General features: G+C 38.6%; 1 protein-coding gene across 2 annotated transcripts in view; it reads left to right on the top strand.

The window, feature by feature from the left end:
* The window catches only part of MMS22L (MMS22 like, DNA repair protein), a 97,430-nt gene that overhangs the window by 68,254 nt on the left and 2,946 nt on the right, over positions 1–26,230 (top strand). For both annotated transcript variants that reach the window (XM_042470337.1, XM_042470329.1), the window contains exons 16-24: positions 2,826–3,016; positions 4,449–4,599; positions 6,182–6,324; positions 7,412–7,554; positions 8,549–8,708; positions 10,884–11,053; positions 16,393–16,610; positions 18,233–18,399; positions 20,322–20,418. In XM_042470337.1, the coding sequence (XP_042326271.1) occupies positions 2,826–3,016; positions 4,449–4,599; positions 6,182–6,324; positions 7,412–7,554; positions 8,549–8,708; positions 10,884–11,053; positions 16,393–16,610; positions 18,233–18,399; positions 20,322–20,418 (1,440 nt within the window). The remainder of the gene's footprint in view (positions 1–2,825; positions 3,017–4,448; positions 4,600–6,181; positions 6,325–7,411; positions 7,555–8,548; positions 8,709–10,883; positions 11,054–16,392; positions 16,611–18,232; positions 18,400–20,321; positions 20,419–26,230) is intronic.

Here is a 26,230-nt window from a genome sequence, read left to right on the forward strand (position 1 = left end):
CCTTTAAAGCCCTACATGGCTTGGGTCCGACTTATTTAAGGGATCACCAATTTCCATATAATCCACCCCATACACTCAGGTCCTCTGGGAGGAATCTATTGCAACCCTTAAAGACTAAGTTAGTTGCTATCTCCCAGAGGACTTTTTCTGCAACCGCTCCCAGTTTGTGGAATGGCCTGCCGGACAAGATCTGTCAAATCACCGACTTAGACACTTTTAAGAAAGCTGTCAAAACAGATTTTTTTTTGGCAAGCCTTTCTGGAATAAAATACTTGACCATACAATGGCCACTCTCATATATCAGGCATAGCTTAGTTGATGTTATGACTCTGCCCATCATTATTAGATTGTATTGTTTACTTATGTAATTTTAATCTTAACTTGTTTAATTCTTTCTTATGGGGGGATATTGTGTATATTATTGTATGATTTTAAATGTTGTTCGCTGCTTTGATTGTTTTTACAAAAAGCCGGATACAAATAAAAGTTTTATTATTATTTTATTATTGTTAAAATAAAGGCCTAAATCCAATTGTTAGACCCAATAAAGTTAACTCAACTTGATAAGCCAACACCTAGGTAAATTACATTGATTCAGGGGCCTAGTCTGGTTAGAATGAACAATTGGATTTACACCTTAAATTGCAGCTGCAGATAAAAGATTACCATCAGAGGTAAATAATGATGGGAAGGTATTTTCAGCAGGGTTGTCAAATGACTTGATAGCTGCCTTCTCAAACACCCCTGATGGCTGCTATTTAAAATTTAAGAATTAGACATGTTAACTGTGAGTGCACAGTTAACATCATGTCTCATTTGGCGTTCACTCTTCTCTTTCAGCCAGGAGAGTTTCAGATAAATAGGCCATGAAATATATCATCAGTGATGGAAGTGAAGGAGAGGAAGGAAAATGTGATGGAGTCTCCCTTCTCCCTTTACCTCATTCCCATTACAAATGATCATGGGTTGTGAGGATAAGGCAGACTAAATATTCTTGACAATATTGACATACAACCTACCCTCAGTATGCTCTGAGTCTTTATCCACAGATTCAACCATCCATGACTTCAAAATATTCCATATATTTATACACACACACACACACACACACACACACACACTAGCCCCGCCAAGTCCACAGACTTGAAATCCGCTGACTTGAAAATCTGTAGAGGGGTGACTGCCATTAACCATAATGGGGCGCATGGGGCTTGAATATGCACGAGATTTGGAACTCGTGGGGGGTCCAGAACACATCCCCCACAAGTTCCAAAGGGCAACTGTATATATTCCAAAAAGCAAACTTTGATTTTGCCATTTTATATAAGTGACACCATTTTTATATACCATTATATTTAATGGGACTTGAGCCTCCATGGATTTTATTCTCCACAGGGAGGTGGTCCTGGAACCAAACCTCAGTGAATATCAAGGGCTCACTGTGGTTGTTGTCAAGGAAGTTGTATGAGAAGGAAGGAAAAACACCCTAAGAATTAACAGGATCAATGCAAAAGAATTTTAAAATGGTTATTAGCTTTCATTTTAATTTTAAATATTCCTGACTAGTCAAGATGTCATTCATTGGTTATGGCCTGCCAGCAAAATTAGGCTTATGAGACTTCTGACTGTCCTAGTTAAGTGCCATTGTCTTATAAATACCGTGACTCTGACTTTCCACTGCTGTTTATAGAATTTAATAAAGTAAATGTAATAGTACTGCCTGTGCCTTTAATCTGCAGACTCAATTGAGTTGACCAGGAGATAAGTAGGACCAGGAATGATAGCATATTGGTACAGATTGTTTTTAATAAGCATGTTGTTTAGTTGATCATCCGAGAGCAGTAATGCCTCCTATCCTAACTTGCCAGACAATTTTATTAATGTTTCTTGCCCCTCCTCCTGCTCATTTCTCTAAGAATGTTGATTCCCAGCAGACACATCTCTATTGAACCCTTAGAAAGTCACAAGTTCCAAATTAGATAAAGTAGTTGAAAATTGAGTATGTTATTGAATTCATGCCACACTCTTTCTGGTGAAGGCTGACCTTGTTTATACTTGTACCTTTGGACCTTCCCTATGGTAACATCAGCACTGCCCCTACCAGTAGGCAGAAGATTTGAGTTGTAAAAGGGCTGCACATTTTTAATTATTTAATTTGCTGTTGCTGTTTATTTTGCTGCCAGAGATTGGCAGAAATCTTGGTGGGATGCACTGTCTTACTTCTCAAAACAGTTTGTTTGGCTTCATCCCTTGATTTGGATGTATGGTACCTTTGCTGTTTTGCTTATGGCAGCAAAGTGTCCTGGGCATTAGTGTCAATCCCATAATGTCAGAGAGAAATGTTAAGTGTTTTGTGTGTATGCGTGTATACTAAAGCTTTAAAATAAACTTGGATGAGAAATGAACTGCAGAAACTAATCTGTAGTTATATTTCTGTGTCTGCTCCAATTCCTGCATTCCTTGCATACAAAATTAACAAATTAGAGGATATCTGGCTTAGGACCGTAAGCAGACTTACTTGCCAGTTGATAAATGTACACATTCATTTTAGAGCTGCCTGTTTCTCATTTAGGTTTGACACATTAAGAGGTGCATAATTAATGGTTGACATTAGTAATTAACATTAACTTTATGGTGCTTAATATGCCATAATTTATCCATCAAATAACTGGTATGCACAAAAGTCTTTGCATCAAGGTTTTAATTATAGAAAACGATCTTTCAGTTCTCCGGTTGGCAAAGTGAAAAGAAACCGCATTTGTCCTTCTGAGGAATTCAGAACCCCAAGATCACTGAATGCTAATGTTGTTTTTATTTCTCCTTAGGACTGTGCGCAAACACTTAAGCCAAGGGCTACCATTAGGGAATACAGGACCAAATGCTCAGCCAGCATCAGTGGCGAAAGAGCACCACCTGGCTGTTGCCAGAGCTCTTTGGAGAAATTTCTTTCCATACCTGAAGAGTCAGCGAATGTTGCAAACTCCTCCTCCTCCTCAGCTTGCAGACGCAGCTGCAGGTTTGTGCTACTCCATGCTATCCTTTCCTATGACCTAGAGTAGAACTCAACTGCAGATGATGGTGTTCTTATTGGCATGTTCAGCGTTTGTGCATATATGTTCATTTTGTGTGCATGGACAAATGTATGTGTGTGCACACATACCTCTTATTGAAATGCCATGAAGCACTCACCTTATTAATAGGGTGCCTCTAGCTCTACAACTTGAGTGGCACTTTTCTCCTCTGGTATCATTTGTTAAATTTGAAATGTGAGCTATAATCTTAGACAAGGTTAATGGTTGACGCTTCATCATATTAAATGTGATGCATATTCTCTGAGCTTAAATGAGTTTATTCATAGCTTCTACTCCCTCCTCCATGTTTCTCTTGGATTATAATAATATTCCTTTTATGAATATTTTTCTGCACATATTTCTAACATTACAAATGTGTGGTTTATATGTTATGGTTTTGAAACACACACCTGTATTCTGGAATATTACACTGGAGGAAAGTCGCTCAAAATCCTAGCAGATAGAATAACATCTTGAGAATAAACTGGAAGAGTGGTGATCCTTGACATTTGTGGATTTTTGCCCAGCTGATCCAGTCCCTTCTATTTGGATACAATATCATTTCTTCCATGCAATTCATATATCTTAAAACTGGATATTTCAATTCGACAAGGCTTGTATCTTGCTATAATAGCACACTGAATCTATTTAAATAATATTTGGGAAAAGACAGATTTGAATTTAAATGAATTTTACTCCAATATGAATTAACAACAGTTTATGAGCTCTCAAAGACCCGGTCAATAATGGAAATGAAGAGAGACCCCTTGAACTTCAGCAGCTATGCTATAATTAAAATATAATGGTAATAGAAAAGAATGTTGTAGAAAGGAAATGCTTTTCTTAGAAAACAGGCATGAGACTAAGGCAGAAATCTGTTACTCTTGTTTTTAAAATGTGTTCTTTGCTTTTTGTTTGAGTATTTTTTTTAAAAAAATAAACAATTGATTAAATCAGCATAATAGGTAAAAGGAATGAGGTAGATGTTGAAGCAACTTATTATTAAAAGTAAATATATATTTGTTACATAGTATGAAACAATTCAGTGTTTTAAAATGACTTTTGGGCTTCATCTACACTGTAGAAATAATACAGTGTGACACCATTGTAATGGCCATGGCTCCAGAATCCTGGGATTTGTAGTTTTGTGAGGCACCAACACTCTTTGTCTGGCAAGGCCAGAGACCTTGTAGAACTACAAATTGCAGGATTCCATAGGATTGAGTTACAGCACTTAAATTGGTGTCAACTGCATTATTTCTCCAGTGTAGACACACTCTTGGTTGAGTTCTCTCTCTTATAACAGATGCTGTTTGTTACAATACTTTTGCCCTGAATCTGTCCTCCCCCCACTTTTTTTTTAAATAAAACAATCAGGTTTTACTTTGCTGGCTTTGGATTTGCCCAGCGCATGTCCATCAGAACTTCAGCCTCAGCCAGTTTTGTCAATGATGCAGTTGTTTGGATGGGACGATATGGTTTGCCCCAAACTGGTTTCAAGATTTCTAAGTCATTTAATACAGAACAGGTGAGCAAAGTAAACTCTTTGTGGAAGAAGAGAAGGCATTGTGCTTGTCTTCTGTATCATTCATTAATCAAGGGAGTTTTCATTGCAGCGTTTTTCTGCAGATTTTACCTATATTGCTTTTGAAAGGATTGTTAGAAATGTGATTGAGTGATTCTTTTTAATTGCTGTCTTTGGTCAGGATTTATAGAACTGCTTTGGTTCATGCAGCAGGCTTGCAGTAGCCTAAAGAAATTCTTGACTTTTCCTTCTATTAACACCCATGCAGGTTGTGACCTGCATGATTTTTAAATAAAGAAAGAAGTGAGTTTGTTGTTTAAAAAGATTATCTTTTATATTTAGAAGAGTGGATATGTTAAGAAGAAGTCAGACAATTTTGATACAAAAAAATTCTCAAAATATCAAATACTTTATAGGAAGTCTTCTTTTAAATTAAATCCAGAACCCAATATCATCATTTCTCACTCCTTTTCTTTGAATCGTTATGATATGTGTCATTATGTTTCTTTCATATGATCCTGAGCAACAAGAGGTATGTTTACTTTGGTCTAAATTGGGGATAGGATGGGAATTGTGTAGCCTTCCAGATGTTGCTGGACTGCAACTCTCATCAGCCTCTAGCCAGCATAGTCAGTGATAAGGAATGATGGAAGCTGCAGTTCTAACAACTTCTAAGGCTGCACAATGCTCAGCCCCAATCTAAATCAGACTAGAGTCAAATGGCATTACTGGAGTGGAGGGTGGGCAATAGCCTTTTCTTCAATAGTGTAGTAAGGCCCAATCCTCTCTGTGTTCATACCAGTTTTTTTCTACATATGCTTATTTTGAGATTTACCATATTTTCCGGCGTATAAGACGACTGAGTGTATAAGACGACCCCCCAACTTTTCCAATTAAAATATAGAGTTTGGGATATACTCGCCGTATAAGACTACCCCTCTTCCAACACACACCAAATAAAAATTAAAAAAACATCACATTCGATTTCAATATGGTAATTTTAATTCAAATGCTTATGACATGCAGGTACTTAGCAGGAAAACTTGTTGTATACAAAGCCTACTTGGATTGGTCAGCTCTCCCTGCCTGCCCAGCCCTCCCTGTCTCCAAGATTTTCTTCTACCGTACTTGTATATTGCCGCCCTTGCTGCTTTCACATGGTCACCACATAGGGAGGGTATGTGGCTGCGGCCGTTTTTTAGCTCCCCCACCATATGCGGTGACCGCAGATTCTCCAGTCTGGCTCGGAAGTTTCAGCACCTGCCCTATAAGAAGACACACGGCGTATAAGATGACCCCCAACTTTTGAGAAAATTTTCCTGGGTTAAAAAGAAGTCTTATATGCCAGAAAATACAGTATTTCCATTTGGTTTCTCAACTACTTGACATACTAAAGTTACATTGTGCATATAGGTGAAAGTATAGGAGAAAGTGTGACCAGTCTGGGAAACCAATATGACATTCTGTGCCATTGTTCCTTCCTAGAAATGGCAATTGCAGGTTATATATGAAAGCATATGGGAAATGGTGTTGGGAAAAGACAACTTGTTTATCTACTGAATTTGCTATTTCCTCTTTTCTGCAGTGCACTGTCTGAAACTCTTACTGGTATGGGTCATGTGTCCTTCCAAGCCTTGTTGGTACACTCTTGGTTTCGATGTGTTTTGCAAATGTTTATTGATCAACCTCCTCATACTTCAGTCAGGATAGATGCTGAGCAAACAGCAGGTAAGTATCTTTCTTCAATAAGTGAGGAGGAGGAGTTATGACTTTATATTGAAGCAGGGAGCTGTTTGACGACATTTTATTTATTCATTTATTTATTGAAATATTTGTATCCTGCCCTCTACCTAGAGATCTCAAGGCAGCATATACAGTGGACCCTTGTTATACGCTGGGGTTTGGTTCCAAGATCCCCCATGTATAACAAAATCCGTGGATGCTCAAGTCCCATTAAATATAATGACATAGCAAAATAAAAAAATGGAAAATCAAGGTTTGATATTTGATATTAACATTTTCAAACCATGGATGCTTGAATCCATTTATTTTAAAAAATCTGTGTATAAGAAGGGCCGACTGTAATATATTGCATACAAAAAGTCAGTTATTCGCTTTTTCTTTTTTGTATAATTACCCTTCTTTTTCTTTATCATAATGGTTTACTTGACCAGTAAATAATGAGTGCTTTAGTGATTTTTTTTTTTAAATAAAAAGATACTTGCTCCTTTATTTGAAAACAGAAAAAACTATTGGCAAGCTATATTTCCAAGTGGAAAAACATTAATTCAGAGAAAAAAACACTACAGGAGAAGGTATTTTGCCTTTCTTATTTTGTTAGGCACTAAAAATAAATGCCCAGTTCTGTACTTTGACTCACCAGATTATTCTGATTATTCTCATCCTACCTACAAGCAAGACCAGGGAATTTTACCTCTTAAACCACACTGCTTGTGAATAGAACAGTACAGTTAAAACCTCTGAAAGGTTAGCTAAATACACTGAGTTATTTTGACCAAGAATTCTCAGACTGGTATTAGTCTCAATGACTAGTTTGACACCAGCAGTGGGTAAGTTGATCCAAATTTGTCCATTGACCTAGTATTTATTTTTTCTAATATTGAACTAATTAAGTCTCAGGAGCTGATGATTTTCCTCTGGAGGTACATGTTTGGTATATGCTTATTATCTTTATTGCCATCATATGATTCTCAAGTTATTTCTCATTGTATAGTTTTGTTTTATACTCCTTGCACACAGGAGCTTACTGTGAAGCCATATCAAATTTTTCCATCTTCTGTTTCATAACAAATAGAGAAGAATCATGTGGAGCAACTTGCTGAACTCACAAGATTGATACTTAAGCTACCAGAAATAGAATCTATCTTCTCAAATGCTCGTGTTGATGAGTCCATCTACAGGCAAGATCCCAAAGATGCTGTTATTCAGTTCATTAAGGTATAGTTGTTTTTATGAATTAGGCATGAAATTCTTTGCTAATTTTGTTTTCAAAAGAAGCAAGACATGGTTTTAGCAATTTCCTTCCCATTGCAAGAGAATCTTTAAAAACTGTATAGTTTGTGGTAACTATTTGCAGCTCAGAACCTATTCTGCACAAAATGCTCATGTAGTATTTTTTATGCAGGAAACAATATTTTCTGTACAAGAAATAACATTCTGAATTGTCTAATTAAGGTTATTCTAAACCACTTTATGATATGGAGTGGGATAGAAATGTTGTACATACATGCATACTTAGTTGTTTGCCTTCATTTTGGGGGGAGGAGACTTATGGTGACCTTAAGACAAACCTGCCACAGGGTTTTCCTGGCAAAAAATTTTCAGAGAGGGCTAGCCTTAGCCTCTCTCTGAAGCTGAGAGTGTGTGACTTGCCCAAAGTCACGCAGTAGATTTCCATGGCTGAGCAGGGCTTCAAACCCTGGCCTCCATAGTTGTAGTCCACCACTCAAACAACTACACCATGCTGGCTCTCACAACATATTTATTTATTTGCATACCTACATAAACATGGACTTTATTTCAATAAGGCAGGAAGACCCAAAGATTTACACAGAATAGGCCCCCAACTGCAGCATTTTCTGTGCAGGAAACAACATTTTCTGTGCTGAAAATAATACTTCTGAGAGAGAGAAAAACACATATTTTCTGCACAGGAAATGTTTTCTGCAACAAAAAAGCCACATGAATGTTGAATGGAATAAATCCTGAACTGCAGAGATTCTCATCCATCCAAGATTCTCCTCATCAGGATTTCCCAACACTCAAGGAATGTTTGTCAAATATTTTCAAATATTCTTTCTGTCCCTATGATATATACAATTTTAAAGTGCTCAGATGATAATTTTTAAAACAAAATTTGTTTCTGGATTTACTGTTAAAGAAGTATTGCTCTCCACTTCTTCTTTTTTATCCATTTCTCTTCATTTCTCAGGCCTTTGGAAAAAACTATAGTGGTCTTCAAACACTAGCTGAAAAATCAACCATGGTGACAAAGGCTCTAGAATATATTGGTGATGTATTAAAACATGTAAAACCTTACTTAATGAGGAAAGGACCTGCAGAAGGATTCCATCTCACCTACAGGATTATAGGTAATCACCATGGGCAATCTTCAACTTCACAGTTTAGTAAAAAAAAAATCTGTATAGAAGAGAAATAAGCCTATAGAGAATTTTGAGGGTCATTCCCCCCTCCCCCCCGATTCTGTTTCTGTCATAATAGTTTCATGTGGCTATACACAGAAGCCAATATAATACCAAGCAGGAATTTTTTCCTTGGAAGAGTTTTCATGAAACGTCTTACACAGAGTATTTCCAGTTGCATATTTGGAGCCACCATAGCTTTGAAATGTTACTTTCTTTTGAATTGCACCTCACAGAATCTCACAGTAATTTGGGCAATTCTTATGTTGTAATCTAAAAGATGTCTTACCACCCATTTCTTAAGTGAAAGTGTCTCATCAGTAAAGTAATCCAAATAGCACATTATCCGTTTGAAAACTCTGTTTCATTAAGTAAAATAAGAACAAAAAGATTCATATTTGCCTTTGGGAGTCATTTTTGTTTGTGCTGATGCTTGGCCCCATCACGCCAGAACTGCAGCATGGAAGAGGAGGAAAGGAAGCTATTCTTTCTTGCCATGCTCTCCTCTATCACAAATTCACCTGAAGATACACACCCCTATGCTTCCACTTGTGTATTCTTAACGTGAGTATATTCACAAACAAATACACGGGACAAAATTTCATACATGTACAGTGCCCCTGTGATCCAAATTTAACACACACACAACATCAAGGCCCATTGTAACCATCCTGAGTGGATTCTTCTTTAGGAAGTTTGCAGGTCTATTTTCTAAAGGCCCTGCTGATCCACAGTTTATTTTTTAAAGGTAGTCAGGAACCCAGACTACCTGATAGACTTCTGCCTTCTGAACTTTTGCCCCCAAACATGTCATCCACCCTGATCTTTGGGAAAGATCTTAACTCTCACCCGAGGAGTCCCATTCAGATGTGGCAAAATTTGGGGACATGCAAGTTGAAATTTTGAATGAGCACCAATAAACACATCTTTCAAGTAGCAGCTTGTGGGAAAATAGTGTGACATGGTCTTGGGTGAGTGCATCCACTGCATCATCTTTTGATACTACTTTAGCTGCTCTGGCTCCAAAATCCTGGGATCCATCGTTTGGAAGGACACTCCAACTACTCTGCTGTAGTTCAAATACTAGAGTTCCTGAGCAATAATTCTAACTACAATGGGACCTTGGTATCCATGGGGGATCTGTTCCAGACCAGCCCACCCCCCAGTACCAAAAACTGTGAGATCTGAAGTCCCATTGTTCCCAATGGCAGTGCGTACAAGTGGCCACACCACCATTAGAGACAGCCCCTGTTGTTACAAATGGCAGAGTGTGCACACAGACACGCTGTTATTAGGGGCAACGGAACTTCAGGTAAACCCTCATTGTCAGGAGACAACAAGAGCTTACCTGGAATCCCATTGTTCCTAATGGTGCTGTGGCCATGTGCACACGCCACCATTGGGGACAATGGGGGCTTGCCATCTGCAGATGCTTAAATCCGCAGGTGGCAAGCCCACAGATAATGAGGCCCCACTGTACCTCATCAAACTCCAAATTCCAAGATTCCATGAATGGTGCAGGGGTGATTTACCCTGTGCTCTTCTTTTGGTTTCCATATGATGGTATTATAGTCTAAGTACAGTTGGCCTTCTTTATCCATAGATTTTTTGTTCACAGATTCAAGCATCCATAGCTTGAAAATATTTTTTTAAAAAGTAGAAATTCCAAGTAGCAAACCTTGAGTTTGCAATTTTATATAAGGGACACCATTCTGCCATGCCACTGTATATAGTGGGACTTGAGCATCCACACAGTTTGGGGCTGGAACCAAACTAATCAAATGGCATGTTATTCCAAACTATTTATACTGGTAGTGCTAGCAGTACATTCTCTGGCAGTGCTTTTTTGATCCAAAACAAAGTTCCAGAGGGCAGCTTTGTTCTGTTCAGTTTTAAGATCCAATTGTAGTTCTTCTGCATCAAATCTGTTTTTAGGTCAGAGTTGAATGGACCTTCCCTACCCTAGATTGACTAAGTGGGCTATATGAAAATAAGGCATCCTGGTTGCTATAGTTACCAATGGATAATGTAACTCAACAGAATGTCTGCTGATGATGTCTCCTCTCCTCCACTCTCAATTTGGTAAAATGTTGTCATGTAGTTTTCATGGTTTTTATTCCACAGGATGCCTTGTGAAATCTTGGGCACCCATATTGGCGACTTCCAAGGCACAACCACTCTTGTTCCGCATAATTGATTGTCTGCTTTTGCCCCACATTGTGCTCCAGCAAGACAAAGGGCTGCCTGCAGCAATGTTGTCTGCAATTCGGGAGAATCTTCCTCTCTTTCTTCAGGTGTGTCTGCATATCATGTATGTGTAACTTCTTAGCTAGTTATATTTAGCTACTAATTGACGAAGAGAACCTTTGGGAAACTAACGACTGGCAATGGACCATTTCTGTTTTTTACATATTGTTGAACAGTTGGTGTCTTTAACATCCAACTAATGAACTCTAAAAGCTAGCGTGATGCAGTGGATTGAACATTTGGGAACGACTCTTTAGACCAGGGTTAGAATCCCAGCTCAGCCATGTAAACCCACTGGGTTCCATCCTCAGCCTCAGAGGATGGCAATGAGAAACCTCCTGTGAAGTAATGTGCCATAAAACTGCATTATAGGTTCACCTTAGGGTCACCATAAGTCAGAAATGACTTGAAGGAACACAACAGCAGTGGACTCTAGCCTCATGGTGCTGGTGTTGGTTCAAGTGTCTGCCCTACATGTGTATCCTTCCCTAAAGCATTTGGTAAAGCTAAGACACAGGGTTCTTGAAGGAACTTACAGCCAATAGCCATCATCATTATGATGTAAAAGGGTTGACACCTAATTAAACTGTTTTGGAACTTCCCTTTACAGAATTTGTTTATTTAGAATGTTTCTGTATCACCTCCCAGCCCACAAACAACACATTAAAATATTCTTTTGAAACTCCAAAAAGTAACGAGGATTTAACAACAATCCTAGAATCAAGTTTCAAAACAGTTAAAGCAGCAGTTTCAAACACCAAAGATCATGCAGAACAGCACTGTGCGGGGAAGATCAAACAAAGGTATAGTTTTCACTTGCAGAGAAGAGACAATAACAGCGTAAGAGAGATAGTAATATAGATTACTGTACCTCCATACATTGTACAACATAAAATTGGAACAGACTCCAAAAGGAGAGAGTGAATAGCAGCCAAACAAGAGAGACAAACCAGGAAGATTATGATTAATAAGTTTTCATTGTCTTGGCCTTCTGTGGCATAATTCTTAAATATGTTTACTCAGTTATTAAGCACATATTAAGTTGCCACCTTGTAAATAATTAAACACGAAAACTGATTTATAAAAGCATATTTCAAAGAAAGTGACCATTAGTATTTCCTCTCTGAAAGAGATGCCAATTTTGCATCTTCCTTTTTATTATAGAACATTAGAGTAAGTTGAGACGCAAACACAAGAAAGTTTCCCCTTCAGCATAATATGCTTATGGCTAATATAAGAAACATCCTCTAAAATGGCCATAAGTAATTCCAGGACAGCATTCCTCTTGTAGGGAATTTACCTAAGTAGGATTCACAGCCCTGTCAATAGTTAGGGTTAGCAAGCCAAGGTAAGGTTATCAATTCAAATTCTCTCTAACTCCATCTTGAACCTTTTACGTAAATTCAGGTCTTATAGCCTCTCTAGAGTGTTCTCAAGGAAAATCCAACATGATTTAATTACTCCAGATTGATGTATCAAGAGTCCTGGGTTGCTACAGTTCCATCATATATATTTTTCAAAATCTTTTGTCTATTTTCTTAATCTTCAGCCACTAATGAAACATTTTAAGTGCTGTCCTGGAATACAGCAGGAATTAATCTACATCAGGTTTAAACCCAACTGGTGTAAAAATTCATTTCTCTATTGCTGTCAAATCAAAATATGTAGAATGACTCAATATTTTAAGCCATAAGTGAGTGGCAGATACATGTTGACCTCTAAAAGCTTCAAATACATGCATATTAGCATTAGCAATTTGTGGGGGCCTCAGTGGCAAGATTTCATAAGGAGAGTTGTTACTCACTGCAAGCTAATTACAAGTGGTTGTTCACTTACATTAATGTGAACAAATTCATACACTGGCTAATTGATCTTCTTAATTCGTATCTGTGCTTGTAAGAATTCTAAAGTATAATTTTGGCATATTTGCTGACATTAAATACATGTGTCTGACAGATTATTAGCTTATCAATCAAATGACTGATAAGAATGTATCTTCCAAGTACAGTGGACAATGGCACTTTAATGCTACAGTGCTAACTGCACCCTTTACCTGATTTTTCCTTTTTCATATTGAATTTTTGCAAATAACAAAATAATGTTAGGGTGGATTTCTTCAGCTATGTTGAATTAAAAATAGCATTTTGTCTGCCATAAGAGTTTTCTTTTGTTCCTCTGTGTGCCTGGCAGAATATTTTCCTTTTGTTACTACTGCTTTTTGCTAGTATGATTTCCACGCAAGAGTCTTCATGAATTCTCCAGTAATGACCCCTTATGACAGGAGACTCATGATTTACCTCCATTCCTGTCAATCTCAGAAAGCGCTCTCAACAAAATCTGTTTATACAGATAGGAGAGGGAAAATGCTTAGAACAATCAAAAAGTCACGGACAGAAAAGTCTGGCTAGAAAACAGGGTGGGAGGAACCACCACTTGAGCTTCATGTAAGATAAGAGAAGGACCAAAAACATTCATGCGGAAAAGGTAGCCTGGCTAGGGAACAGATAGATTTGTGGAGGTGTTGAATAGGTTGAATATCATTTGTTGTTGTTGTTGTTGTTGTTGTTGTTGTTGTTGTTGTTGTTATTCTTGCTACCTTTATTTGTATCTTGCCTTTTTCCCATGAGTAGAGCTCAAGGAAACTTCCACATTAAAAAGATCACAATTAAAACATTTTAAAAATTCAACATTAAAATAAAATGGAATTATTAACTATATTAAATACAGTCAGCCCTCCGTATCCATGGATTCTGCATCTATAAGTCCCATCATCCACAGCTTGAAAATATCTCCCTCTCACCCAAAAAAATCCAAAAAGCAAATCATGAATTTGCCATTTTATACAAGAACACCATTTTACTACCCCATTGTATATAATGGGACTTGAGCATCCATGGATTTGGGTATTCATGAGTGACCCTGGAATGAAACCCCAACAGATACCAAGGGCTCACTGTGCTCTTTTTTTCTTTAAAAATATTTTTAAAAGTTCAGCAATATAATTGGCAGCAATACAGTGCTTACATCACTTTTGTTAAAAGCCCTGAGTTCTAAAAGCCTGTTTGAATAAAAAATTACAGCTAATAGGGTGCAGCTCTAGCCTCCCTAGGGAGGGAGTTCCAAAATTTAGTATAGCCACCAAAGAAGGCCTCCTCTCATGTTCCTTCGAACCATACTCTGAAGATGGTAGGACTGAGAGAAGGGCCTCTCTTGTGGAGAAATGGTCTGTTAGATAGCCTGGACTAAAACTTTATAGGGCTTTATCAGTCAAAACCAGCAATTTGAATTATGCCTGGAAAAAGAATGGAGACCAGTGGAGTTGTCAGAGAAGGGTAGATATATGATCTTTGTACCCAACCCAAAATACAAAGTAAACATGTTTAATAGTTTTGAGAAAATAAAACATTTACCTTGATAGAACCAACCAAGGTTATTGTTTCTGTTTCTGTTTGTATGCCAAAACTTTATACTGCACTCCATTATGGGTTGAAACATTATAGATTGTGTTGAAATTGCCATGATAGTATCAATACATAGACTCCTGTGGTACTCCTGTCCCATCCTATTCCCTTGATCCCTATATTTGGATCATCAGATCAGCTTTTCCTGGACAGCTGGTGACAGCAGGGAAGTGGGTTCAGGAATGGGAAAGTCACATTCCACAAATAAAATAGCATTTGTGGTTCCTGGAATAATATAGTGTTCCCCAAATGTTTTCTGACAGCAGTTCCTTCTTAGTGTGAGAATTTTAAAAAATAATGTTAAAAAGTAAATGAATAAATAGTTACTCAAAATGAATCTAATATCTGTAAGACACTAATGTCAGCAGGTCGTTGAATAGAGAACTATTGTTATCCCCAAGATCTACCAACAAGAATTGCTGTCCACAACAGCATAACATATATTTTTGCTCTTGCTACCAGCATAGTTTCCATCTCACAGAGAAGATTGTTTGGTGCTGATCCTAAGAGTTATTTATACCCACATGGCCTTGCTGTAGTCATAAGAGTACATTTCTTATCGAGCAGATTACAAAATTTCATTCTGAGTATTTTCTGCTGTGACTAACATATTCTCAAACATTTGCTATTACATTTCTGTAATCATTGCAGAATAATTTGTCTTGTTTTTTTCCCCTTTACAAAATTACCTCTTCTGCCTCTTGTGTAATGTTTTCAAACATTGAAAAAGCTCTTAGACAGAAATTTGGGGAAATCAAGAAATAGAGAGCTCCAATTTTTATGATCCTGTTTTAAACCAAAACCCTTGCAGAACAGATATTTAGCTTTTTGTCCCTTTCATGGGACTTCTGTTTAACTTTAATACATATCCCAGCCTTTCCCTTGCAAGCAGTGAGAGTGGGAAGGGTTTAGATGCATTCTGAGTCATTTCTCATCATTCTGAGGTCACGGTCAGAGTTGAAATCCAGTAGATCCATTACACTCCTCTGATATCTCTTCCTGGCCTTCTCTGAGGTCAGGGGTCAGAAAGAACATCACAGAAAATGTCTATGGGGCTGAGAGGGTCAAGAATGCCACACTAGAACCCAATTGGAATTCACATCTTGATTTAAAGACATCAGAGGGAGAGAACCTCTTTCCTATTGCTTCTTTTTCCTCAGACCACAAGTAATAGTTGTTGTTGTGTGCTTTCCAGTCAATTCCAATTTATGGGGACACTGTCATGAAGTTTTCTTGTCAAGACTTGTTCAGAAGGGGTTTGCTTTTGCCTTCCTTTGAAGGTGAGAGACTGTGATTTGCTTAAAGTCACCCAGTGGCTTTGCATGGCCAAGCAAGAATTTGAATCCTATTTTCCAGAGTCCTTGGGGTGAAGCAGATGGTGCTGGGATCATGCTGCTGCTGTTCATCCCAGGACCACAGCAGCCGCATGCACCTGGCCCCAATCCAGGCCGCCCCCACAGTCCTGAACCAGGTGCCAAAATGGAGCGGTACTTTACCTCTCCTTTTTAGGCTGGTTCTTCTGGGATGAGGCACACTCAGGGCAGCTTCTGGCCACATTCGGGGAGTGCATCATCTGGATGCCACACTCCCAAAGCAGTCCAATGGCAGCCATTTTGGACCATCTGTTTGAGGCCCTAATCCAACATTCAAACCACTACACCATGATGGTTCTTTTAAACCACAAGATTAACAGCTTAATGTATGTTGGAAATCAGTTACTCTTTTCATAGTGCAATAATGCTACAGTCCTTGTTCATCATTGTGCAGTGAGTAGTTTTACTAGATAGAACTGGCTTTATTAGACCATGTAATTTTAGAGAATCAAGAACTGTACTTTCAAGACAAGCAATAACATGTTCTTCAATCTGGTTTATTTCTTTTTTCCACATATATATAGTTGTGGTTTTTTTCCCTTCCTTTTACAGGGTTTGTCTTTTATATGTTGTCAGTCTCAGACACAAGGTGCCTATTTGAATCAGTTGCTAGGGAATGTTATCCAACAGTATTTGGGGCGTTTCCTTCCTCCATCACCTTCTGCTTCTCGAACTGGGCAGCATCCTATTTTGCTGGCACTGTACAGTTCCTCCACCACCACCACCCCAGGAGCCTTACATCTACATAAGACCACAATGCAAGTCATAAGGTACTTGTTCTTTATTTTTCTGGACAGATAAATAGGCAGCCTTCTGAATTTGACACTGCAGAACATGTTCTGATAGAAAAACAGTGGATAAAGTTGATCTCATTAAAATTCAGATTGTGAATTTAAAACTGTTGAGGGGGGAACTGAAATAAAAGCATATTGATTTATTGTGTTTGAAGAGTATGCCATGTTGAGAAAACTGTGATACATATGTATGTATGGTGTCATTATTTACTCAAATGGACCTCTGTGTGTGTGTGTGTGTGTGTGTGCGTGCGTGCGTGCGTGCGTGCCCTTTCAAGTTGTCTGTTGACAACTTGCTACCCCTCACTCCTGGAACCTTCTAGCCCCGTGAGCAAGGGCCATCACTTCTTTAACCAGCTTCAAAACAGAGTTGAAGACCATCCTGTTCAGAGAAGCGTTCCCAGGCATTGCATAATTGTCGCTTGCTATTTGATGTTCTTTTGATGCCTGTTTTATCGAACCATTTCCCGTATTGCTATGTACTTTATATGTATTAGCCTACTAGCCCCACCACCTTTCCCTTCTCCTTTTATGTCATGTCTTTTTAGATTGTAAGCCTGAGGGCAGGGAACCATCTAATTAAAAAGATTGTATGTACAGCGCTGTGTAATTTTACAGTGCTTTATAAATAAAGTTTAATAATAATAATAATAATAATAATAATAATAATAATAATAATAATAATGTTATCCTTTACATTTCACAGGGTTTTCCTAGGCAAGGAATACACAGAGCTGGTTTTGTCAGTTCCTTACTCTAGGAGATCTAGGAGTCCAAGTAGACCACAAGTTGAACATGAGTCAGCAGTGCAATGCGGCAGCTAAAAGGCCAATGCAATTTTAGGCTGCATCAGTAAAAGCATAGTGTCTAGATCAAGAGAAGTAATAGTGCCACTCTAGTCTACTTTGGAAAGGCCCCACCTGGAATACTGTGTCCAGTTCTGAGCACCACAATTCAGAAAGGATGTTGAGAAACTAGAGCATGTCCAGAGGAGGGTGACTAAAATGGTGAAAGGTCTGGAAACCATGTCCTATGAGGAACAGCTTAGGGAGCTGGGGATGTTTAGCCTGGAGAAGGGAAGGTTAAGAGGTGATATGATAGCCCTATTTAAATATTTAAAGGAATGTCATATTGAGGAGGGAACAAGCTTGTTTTCTGCTGCTCCAGAGAACAGGACCCAGAACAATGGATGCAGGCTGCAGGAAATGAGATTCCACCTGAACATTAGGAGGAACTTCCTGACTGTAAGGGCTGTTCGACAGTGGAACACACTCCTTCCTTGGAATGTGGTGGAGTCTCCTTCTTTGGAGGTCTTTAAGCAGAGGCTGGATGGCCTTCTGTTGGGGATGCTTTGATTGAGATTTCCTGCATGGCAGGGGGTTGGACTGGATGGCCCTTGTGGTCTCTTCCAACTCTATGATTCTCAATATGGCCTACAGCACTTGGTATTCATTGGCAGTCACCCACCCAGATAGTAACTAGGGCAGATTCTGCTTAGCTTCCAAGATCAAATGGGACTGTGGGGCGTTGAGTATATTGAGGCCCACTTGAGGATAACACATTACTAATTTATTGTTGGGCTTTTCTTTTTCTTCCAGTGAAAATTATCTACAGTTCAAAGGCCATGCACCTCCTTTGCATCTGGCATCATCTCTAGCTTTCATTCTTGAAGCGTTGAGGAAAGCCAGGAGTACTGAAGTGTGTGATATTGGTGTGCTACTCCCTCCTGTACTGAAATGCCTTGTATTGGTTAATGAACCTCTAGGTGAGCTTACGAATTTTATTTTCTATTAAAAATATGTTGTGATTTATAGCATAAACACCAATGTGGATCATACCTTCAAAGAGTTTACAGTGTAAGCATTTGGTATGCTGGCCTTTACATATTTTTCACCTTGGTAGATGTATTATAAAATGCAGTTAACATACTTATGCTGCTCATTAAAAAACGATGCTATTATTGGACTTTGGGCCTTCCATTCAAGATCCTTCAGACTGCTTGATGTTTAATCTAATTTTTTTCTGACAGTAGAGATATTTAGTCTCCTTTTGTTGGGTTGCAAGGATTGCTTTAGACCAGGGTGGACAAAATATTTCCTTTAAGTGTTTTTACTTCAGAATGCCACCAAAAGCCCACAAGGGTCTGTGGAGGTCATTTCCAACACTTTAAATTGTGGTTTGAATTTAAATCTGGATATTTGGTCTTTAATTGTGTTTTCATTGTACTTTTTATGCATTGTTACTGTTGGGTGAATGGAGTCCCATTATGAGGGGAAAGAAAGGCTATAAATCCAGTACATAAATAAATAAAGTGATTTAATAATTGGTTTTATTCATATAATATGTAGCTTTCATATAATGCTTTAGAATGTTCAAATATTTAACATTATTATTTAAGCCAGGAGTGAAGGAAGTGCAGCCTTCCGGAAGTATGGTTTGGTTTGTTGGTTTGTTTTTTGTAGTACTCCTGCCAAAAAAATTGTTTGGCCCAAACTATTTACTGGGCATAGAAAGGTAAATTTTCTTGTGTTTTGGTGCCTGAAGATACCCCTTTCCCAACAGAACTGACCTGGATATATGCAGCCTAGGGGGTGTTTGGGGAAACAACATGATTTTGTGGGGCTCTGGCCATCTATGGTGCCTTGAAGACTAACCCTTGACAATCATCCACACCTGATTTAATCCTATACCTGTATTATTGGGTTGGGTAGGGTAGTGTATGGTGTATGTGTGTGTCTTCAAGTCATTTCCAATTTATGACAGTCCTAAGGCAAACCTGGCATGGGGTTTTCTTGGCAAGATTGGTTCAGAGGTTTGCCATTGCCTTCAGTAGGTTAGGGTTAAGAGACAATGGCTTTCCTAGTATTCATGTGATTGCATGGTGACATCAAGATTTGTTCAGTTCGTTTTTATTACAGTCATAGACCAGCACATCAAGATTTGAACTGAAGACTTCCAGACTCACTAACTTTAGCAACTCACATGGTTTTTACTGTAGCCTGGATTTCCCTAGAACAAACAAACAAGAATGTCATGATTCAATGCTGTGGAATTCTGGGATTTGCAGTTTGTTGTGGCACCACAGCTCTCTGACAAAGAAGGTTAAATGTCACACAAAACTATAGCTCCCAGAATTCTCTAGCATTGGGCTAGGGAAGTTCAAGCAGTCTCAGTCTGGATTATTTCTGCAATGCGGATACAGCCTTAGTCCCACTGAATTGGACAGAATTCACTGCCAAGTGAAGCATGCACAGGATTGCAATCTAAGGTTAAAAACCTATTGGTTTGTGTATGAGAAGGAGGCAGAGGCAGTAGTATGATGACAGATATATATCTGTGGTGGTGGATACTGTGATTTGTGGGGTTTGGTGGGAGCAAATGTCAGAAATAACACTGCGCTGCCAAACCTCAGCAGCTCAGGACCCAGCAGGGCAATTTCCTTTCTAGACTTTATTGACTGTGCCTTGCTTGAAAAATGGCTACCTCAATATAAAAGACCAACAGAATTGGTGCCTAATCCTATTCCTATTAATTGTCATTTATTCTATTATTTTACAAGGTACCAGATTTTTAGATAAATTTTTCTTTTTTAAAAAAAAAAGTTCTGTAGAGAAACGTATATAGATCACCTAGAGCTGTTTCCACCTAAGTTATTCAAAGCCTCTGTATGATTTTTCCCTCCTACAGTTAAAAAACTATCTACAGAAATTCTGCAGTGTGTGGTAGAAGGCTGCCAAGCAGGGTCAGGAAAGGAGCTTGCCACCCAGCTGACTTCTGTGTTTAGGTAGGTAGAAAACTGGCCAGTTGGCACCGAAACGACTGCAAGGCATTTGATGGAAAACATGTTCTTTTATGCAACTAATTATCCTTAACATAATTTGATGTTGATTGCTTATAGTACTTCCCTTCTTGGCAAAATGGTTAGCCATGCGGATTGGCCAACAAAAAAGGAAACCTTTTAGACAGAAACAGGAACATTTCCCCCCCTGTGGTGTTGTAATGCTGTTTTAGGGAAAACACATTGCAGCCATAAAAATAGAGCATCACAGGTAAATCGTCAGGTTAATTTCTTCCTCAGAATATTCAATTTTGAAATCATCATGCTCTGCATTTTTCTGTCCCAGCTCTGTCATTGACAAATACTATTTGAGCATCTGCAGTTTTCTTCAAATATTTAAGACAGTGAGGAGGAGGAGTGAAAGCTGAACAGAAGCTCAGAGCTGAATATAATTCAGCTTTTAATTAATAACTTTATAACATATAATAATGTTCGCTTTCAGAACCGAGGTTGATCCACTCTATTTCAAATATACAGAAATAAATCAAAGATCATGCAAGGGGCCTTTGCATTGTTCGGTGGAATTTCCCCTTCCATTTCCCCCTTTGGCACAAATGAACCCTACTCTCCAAATCTGCTCCAGAGAGTCCCTCAGTCCCTTCCTCTGTAGCAGAATCAGTTCCATCAGTAGCATCTATTCTTGTGATGGAGATCCACCATTGGATACAATCCACAGTGCTTCAGTTTGATGTTTGATCAGAATAACAAATCATCAACACTTGCAGTTACTTGTATGGACACATTAGCAGAACCATTAGAAGTAACCCAATCAAAGGAGGCAGAGATAGAGAAATGTAACTTTTGAAGTTCTGATCCATTTTCAAAGCTGCTTTCCAAAAGACTGAAGTTAATTTAAAATGTGAATTCAGTTAGACAGTGCTAGAAAGACTCTCCAGTTCAGTACTATACTGCCGCTTAACAATAGTTTTCTTGACAATGGAATTCACACACTTAATAGTGAATATAAAATAGCCTTCATCTTACGTTGCCTATATAATAAAGGGTCGACCATCATGATAGCTATTAAAATACGAAAAAGGCTATTGTTACTGGAAAGAGAACTTCCTTTGAACTTGGCATAAACAAGTGATATCCAAAATGAGACAAAAGTATGGTGTTACATTGAAATTCACATTCTGTAGATTTAGCATTGAACAGGGCATGCTTACACGGCTGTGTACACAATTTAGTCAGCATGCCCTAATGGCACTGCAGGATGCAAGATGAATTTTTGGATGACATATTAAAAATGGACTGATGAAGGAACTGCACAAACCTACAGACCCCCACATCTGAAAATGGATATGTCTTGGGGGAGGGGATATCAGATTACAGAGGCCTGTGATGGAAAAACTTTTCTCAATATTTTAGCTGTTTTAATGTATTTTTATGTGCTGAATCTGAAAAAAACATAACAGAAACATACAGTTGAAAGAGACCAGAAGGGCTATCCAGTCCAACCCCCTGCCATCCAGGAACTTACAATCAAAGCACAACCAAGAGATCAGCCTCTGTTTAAAGACCTCCAAAGAAGGAGACTTCACCACACTCCAAGAGAGAGTGTCCCATTGTTGAACAACTCTTACACTCAGAAAACTACTCCTCATGTTGAGGTGGAATCTCTTTTTCTGTAGCTTACATCCATTGTTCTGGGTCCTGTGCCATACCACTTTCATGAATTTGATACTGTATTTTTATCGTTTGTTATTCACCATTGATTAAATGGAGACTCTGATGTTCCAGAATGATTTCTCTTATTATTTTTGAACAGATTTTTTAAAATTTCATATTAGCAAATTAACGTATTTTGAAAGTCTATTAGAAGACTTTAATCCCTTTCTTACTCTTTGTGGGTTCATTTCATTCAGTCACATATTACAACTTAAAAACACTGAAACAAGTTGCAAAAAACTGTACATGATGGAGCAAATCTGAGGTCTTTTTGGATTTAGAATGCCAAGTTCCTATACATTTTAAAAAAGTTTTTATGACCCTCAGTTTTGCAGTCCTGTATTATCATTCCATTCTACTCTCATTTTAGCAATGTTCATAGTTAAATTCAGACCAGCTTCCAGAGGGAACTGTAAATGTTAGAAACTTCTCAATGTGTTTCCTTCCAGATTTCTGTTTCACCCAACCACTTCTGTTGAATCAATTACTTTTTCAGATTGTGACAAGTTAGCTAAAGGCCAGTGCTTTCTACCTGGCAACTTGGTAGATCCCATTATTAGATCAATTTTCTTTTGGAAAATAGGGGACTAATGCTGAGATTTCTAAAGGCCTGATAGCATTTTCCCTTATTCCAAAAACATTCTAAACAGTCATTTTATTATGAAAGAATACTGTTTGGCAACACAACACAATCCCCATATCTGCAGGGATATGTTCCCAGACTTACCATGCAAAACTGTGGATAATAGCAAACCCTATTGAAAAGAATGACTTCTGAAAAAGCTGACTCTAGAGTTGTGCTGGAGGACATAGATATTTCTAAAGATAACATATCTGTAAGTATTTCTAGGTCCTACAGTGCAACTCTGTGGTTGACTTCTGAAATCATACCATAGAATCATGCCGGAGGACCTAGAAAATACCTAGAGAGAACGTATTTTTTCGCACATAAGTAAATGAAACTGGTTGTATCAGTCCCAGAAATATGTAGATTGTACTGTACTTTTAAAACACTACCAGCTATACTACAGCATTATCATCTAAAGTGAGAGTGCACGTTTAAAGCTTACTTTCAAACACAGTGCTGCAGACCAAAATCTAGAATGCAAGCCTGTAACAACCTGAGAGTTAAACAGCATCCATGTAGGTATGGAGAACTGAATAAAGCAAAGAGAGCTGGAGCCCTTTGAATTGGGTCCACCACAAAAAAATGGGAAGGTAAAAAAACAGAGAAATAGCAAGATACAATGCAGGTGGAACTCATTCTATAGCTTTTATGGTTAATGAGGTAGTGTTTTAAGTTATATCCATGATAATATTGCTACCTATATCTCATAACATTGGGCTGCCCTCTGAAATTTTTCCCAGTCAGTGGCTTTGGCTCTGTGACGAATTGGTAAAACATATTATGAGAGATATTACGAGTGCTAAATCAAGATAATATATGGCCCCAGGAAAAAACACCATTATGTTGGCATTTGTACAGTGCTATCCCACACTATAGTGAGAGAACAATTCTTTGCAGATGGGGAAAGTCTGTCATGGTCCAGGCAGCGGCTTCAGGCAAACATCACGTGGCACCAAAGGCTCATGCCTATGGCTCCACCCAGTTCCTGTTATAAAGTGGACTTCACAGCTGTCCCTGAAATATCTTCTGTTTTAGCAGGGGCAGGGACCCCACTGACTCATCTCCCAACATGTCTATCTCCCTAAATTTGGGGGCTAAAATTTCTGTACAGCTGGAATTACTTAAATCTGCCAATTTGGTAGGTCTTCTACTCTGATATATCAAGACTACCCTCCCAAAAATATCCTGAGTGATCGCCAGTGTAACATAATTGGGAGAAAATTGGAATATAAAAAAACAGTAAATATAACTTCCAGTCACCAAAATGGCAGTAGTGATGATAGTGCTGTGGCCCTCCACAGCTCTCGAGGAGACACAAATCAGCTGGTGTGGCTCTCAACACCCATGTGCCAATAGGACTTTCAAACAGGGGTGGAGGGTAGAGCAGGTGGAAAAGCTCAGTCATGACTAAAGCACAAAAGTTAGAATCATACAAACCATCGTATTCCCTATGACCATGTATGGATGTGAGAGCTGGACAGTTAAAAAGAAAGATAGGAAGAATCAATTCATTTGACATGTCGTGCTGGAGAAGGATCCCATGGACAGCCAAAAAGACAAGTGGGTCCTAGAGCAGATCATGCCAGAAATCTGCCTGGAAGCCAAGATGACAAAACATAGGCTGTCATACTTTGGAAATATCATAAGAAGGCATGAATCATTGGAAAAAAATAATGCTAGAAAAGGTAAAGTAGAAAGAGAGGGAAAATACATACTAGATGGATGTATTAGAGAGATCACAAGTATGAATTTACAAGAATTAAGCAGAGCAGTAGAGGACAAAAAGTCTTGGAAATATCTCACCTGCCGCATTGCCATGGATCAAGATAGACTTGAAGGCCATTAACAACAACAAAGGTCTTCCATCAGAAGCAGTTGTCAACAGGAGAGCTGATTTGGCAAAGCTTCCAGGCAGAGGGGCAGAACAGATGGAGATGCTTCAGCCATGAGGTTGGCAGGTCACTATCTGGAATACTTATCATTTCTGCACACTGCTCACCAATTCATTTCAGTCAAATTAAGGAATTCCTTTCCTTCCTTTGTTGGAAGGACACTGGTCAGAAGGCTCCTTGCTGTATTTGTGGCTCCAATGTCTCATTGTAGCAGCATTGTAGAATGACATTACCTTAACTATTCTTCTGATAAGAAACCAGTAGATTCAGCCCTTTTGAAAGCTGTCCCTACTGTCCATGTTTGAAGCTAATCATACACACTTGAACCCTAAAACCCTGTTAACCTTATTGCTTTCTGCCACTAGACTACAAATAGCTACAAGATGAAAGTCTGCTTCAGGTTTATCATAAAAAAAACCTGGATAGAGAAAAGATGAAGCCTTGCATTAATACAGAAATTAGCCAGTGGTGTGAGAGGTCTTAAAGGATGAGGGGGGAAAGATGCTTTTGCAGAAAACTGGTGCTTATTTATTGTATTTGCCAACAAATACTTCCGCCCCCTGCAAATGAACAACTTCAATTCTGGCCATTCTTCTGAATATTTACTAAATAATAATAATAATAATAATAATAATTTTAATTGCATTTCCCGCCTCTCCCTGTGGATCGAGGTGGGATTACAACAGAGAATAAAATCAATAATAAAATACAAGATACAGTATTATCTGAAAATACAATCAATAGAACGAACAACAAAACTACTACCAATCACTAAAATGACCAAATCATCGTCTGTTTTCTGTGCTATCAAAGTCAGACACAAAAGGAGAAGGAATGGTGGCGGGGAAGGGGATAAGGTCCAGGAGTTCTTCTCTACCTCCGAGGCCTGGACCAAGGCAGATGGACTGGAGGGAGGACTTGGCTTCTTAATGGATGGTCTACTCTCTCTCGGAGGCCTCTCTCCCCTCAAGATGGTGGTCGGAAGGAGGGCTTTTCTTCTTAGTAGGCAAGGCCTGTTGTTGGTGGCCTGCCTCTCTCCTCTTCAAGATGGTGGTCAGAAAGAGGGCTCTTTATCTTTCAGGCGAGGCCTGTTCCATAGTTTATGGGCTGTGGCTGTAAATGCTTTATGGGACGTTATGTTGATAGGCAAGTGGTGTGTGTTATTCTGACTATCGTGCTGCTGATTAAGGTGTGTTGCCTTTATTTCCTGTATTCCTTCTATTTGTGTGTGTGTGTGTGTGTGTGTGTATATATATATTATAAAATTAAATTTAAAAAGGGGAGAAGGGGGAATGGCCTACTAAAGGGCTTTTCTATTATAGTTATTTGCTGTGAATAGTAAAAGATACTGGTTTGGCATGATACCTAAATTGAGTCACTTGCTACAGTGCTCACTGTAGGGAAGAAATGCATATACATACTTGCTGTCATTTGTGGTTAGGCTTTTCAGTTTGTAGACTATATGAGTATCTAGCTTTCTGTCAGCTCTTTCTCTCTGTCTCCAAATGTGATCCTGTGATATTGGCCTTTGTGTATTCCCTGAACACTCCCCCTGCTCCAAATGCCC

The sequence above is a fragment of the Sceloporus undulatus genome, chromosome 1, assembly GCF_019175285.1.
Source record: "Sceloporus undulatus isolate JIND9_A2432 ecotype Alabama chromosome 1, SceUnd_v1.1, whole genome shotgun sequence".
Taxonomy (NCBI): Eukaryota; Metazoa; Chordata; class Lepidosauria; order Squamata; family Phrynosomatidae; genus Sceloporus; species Sceloporus undulatus.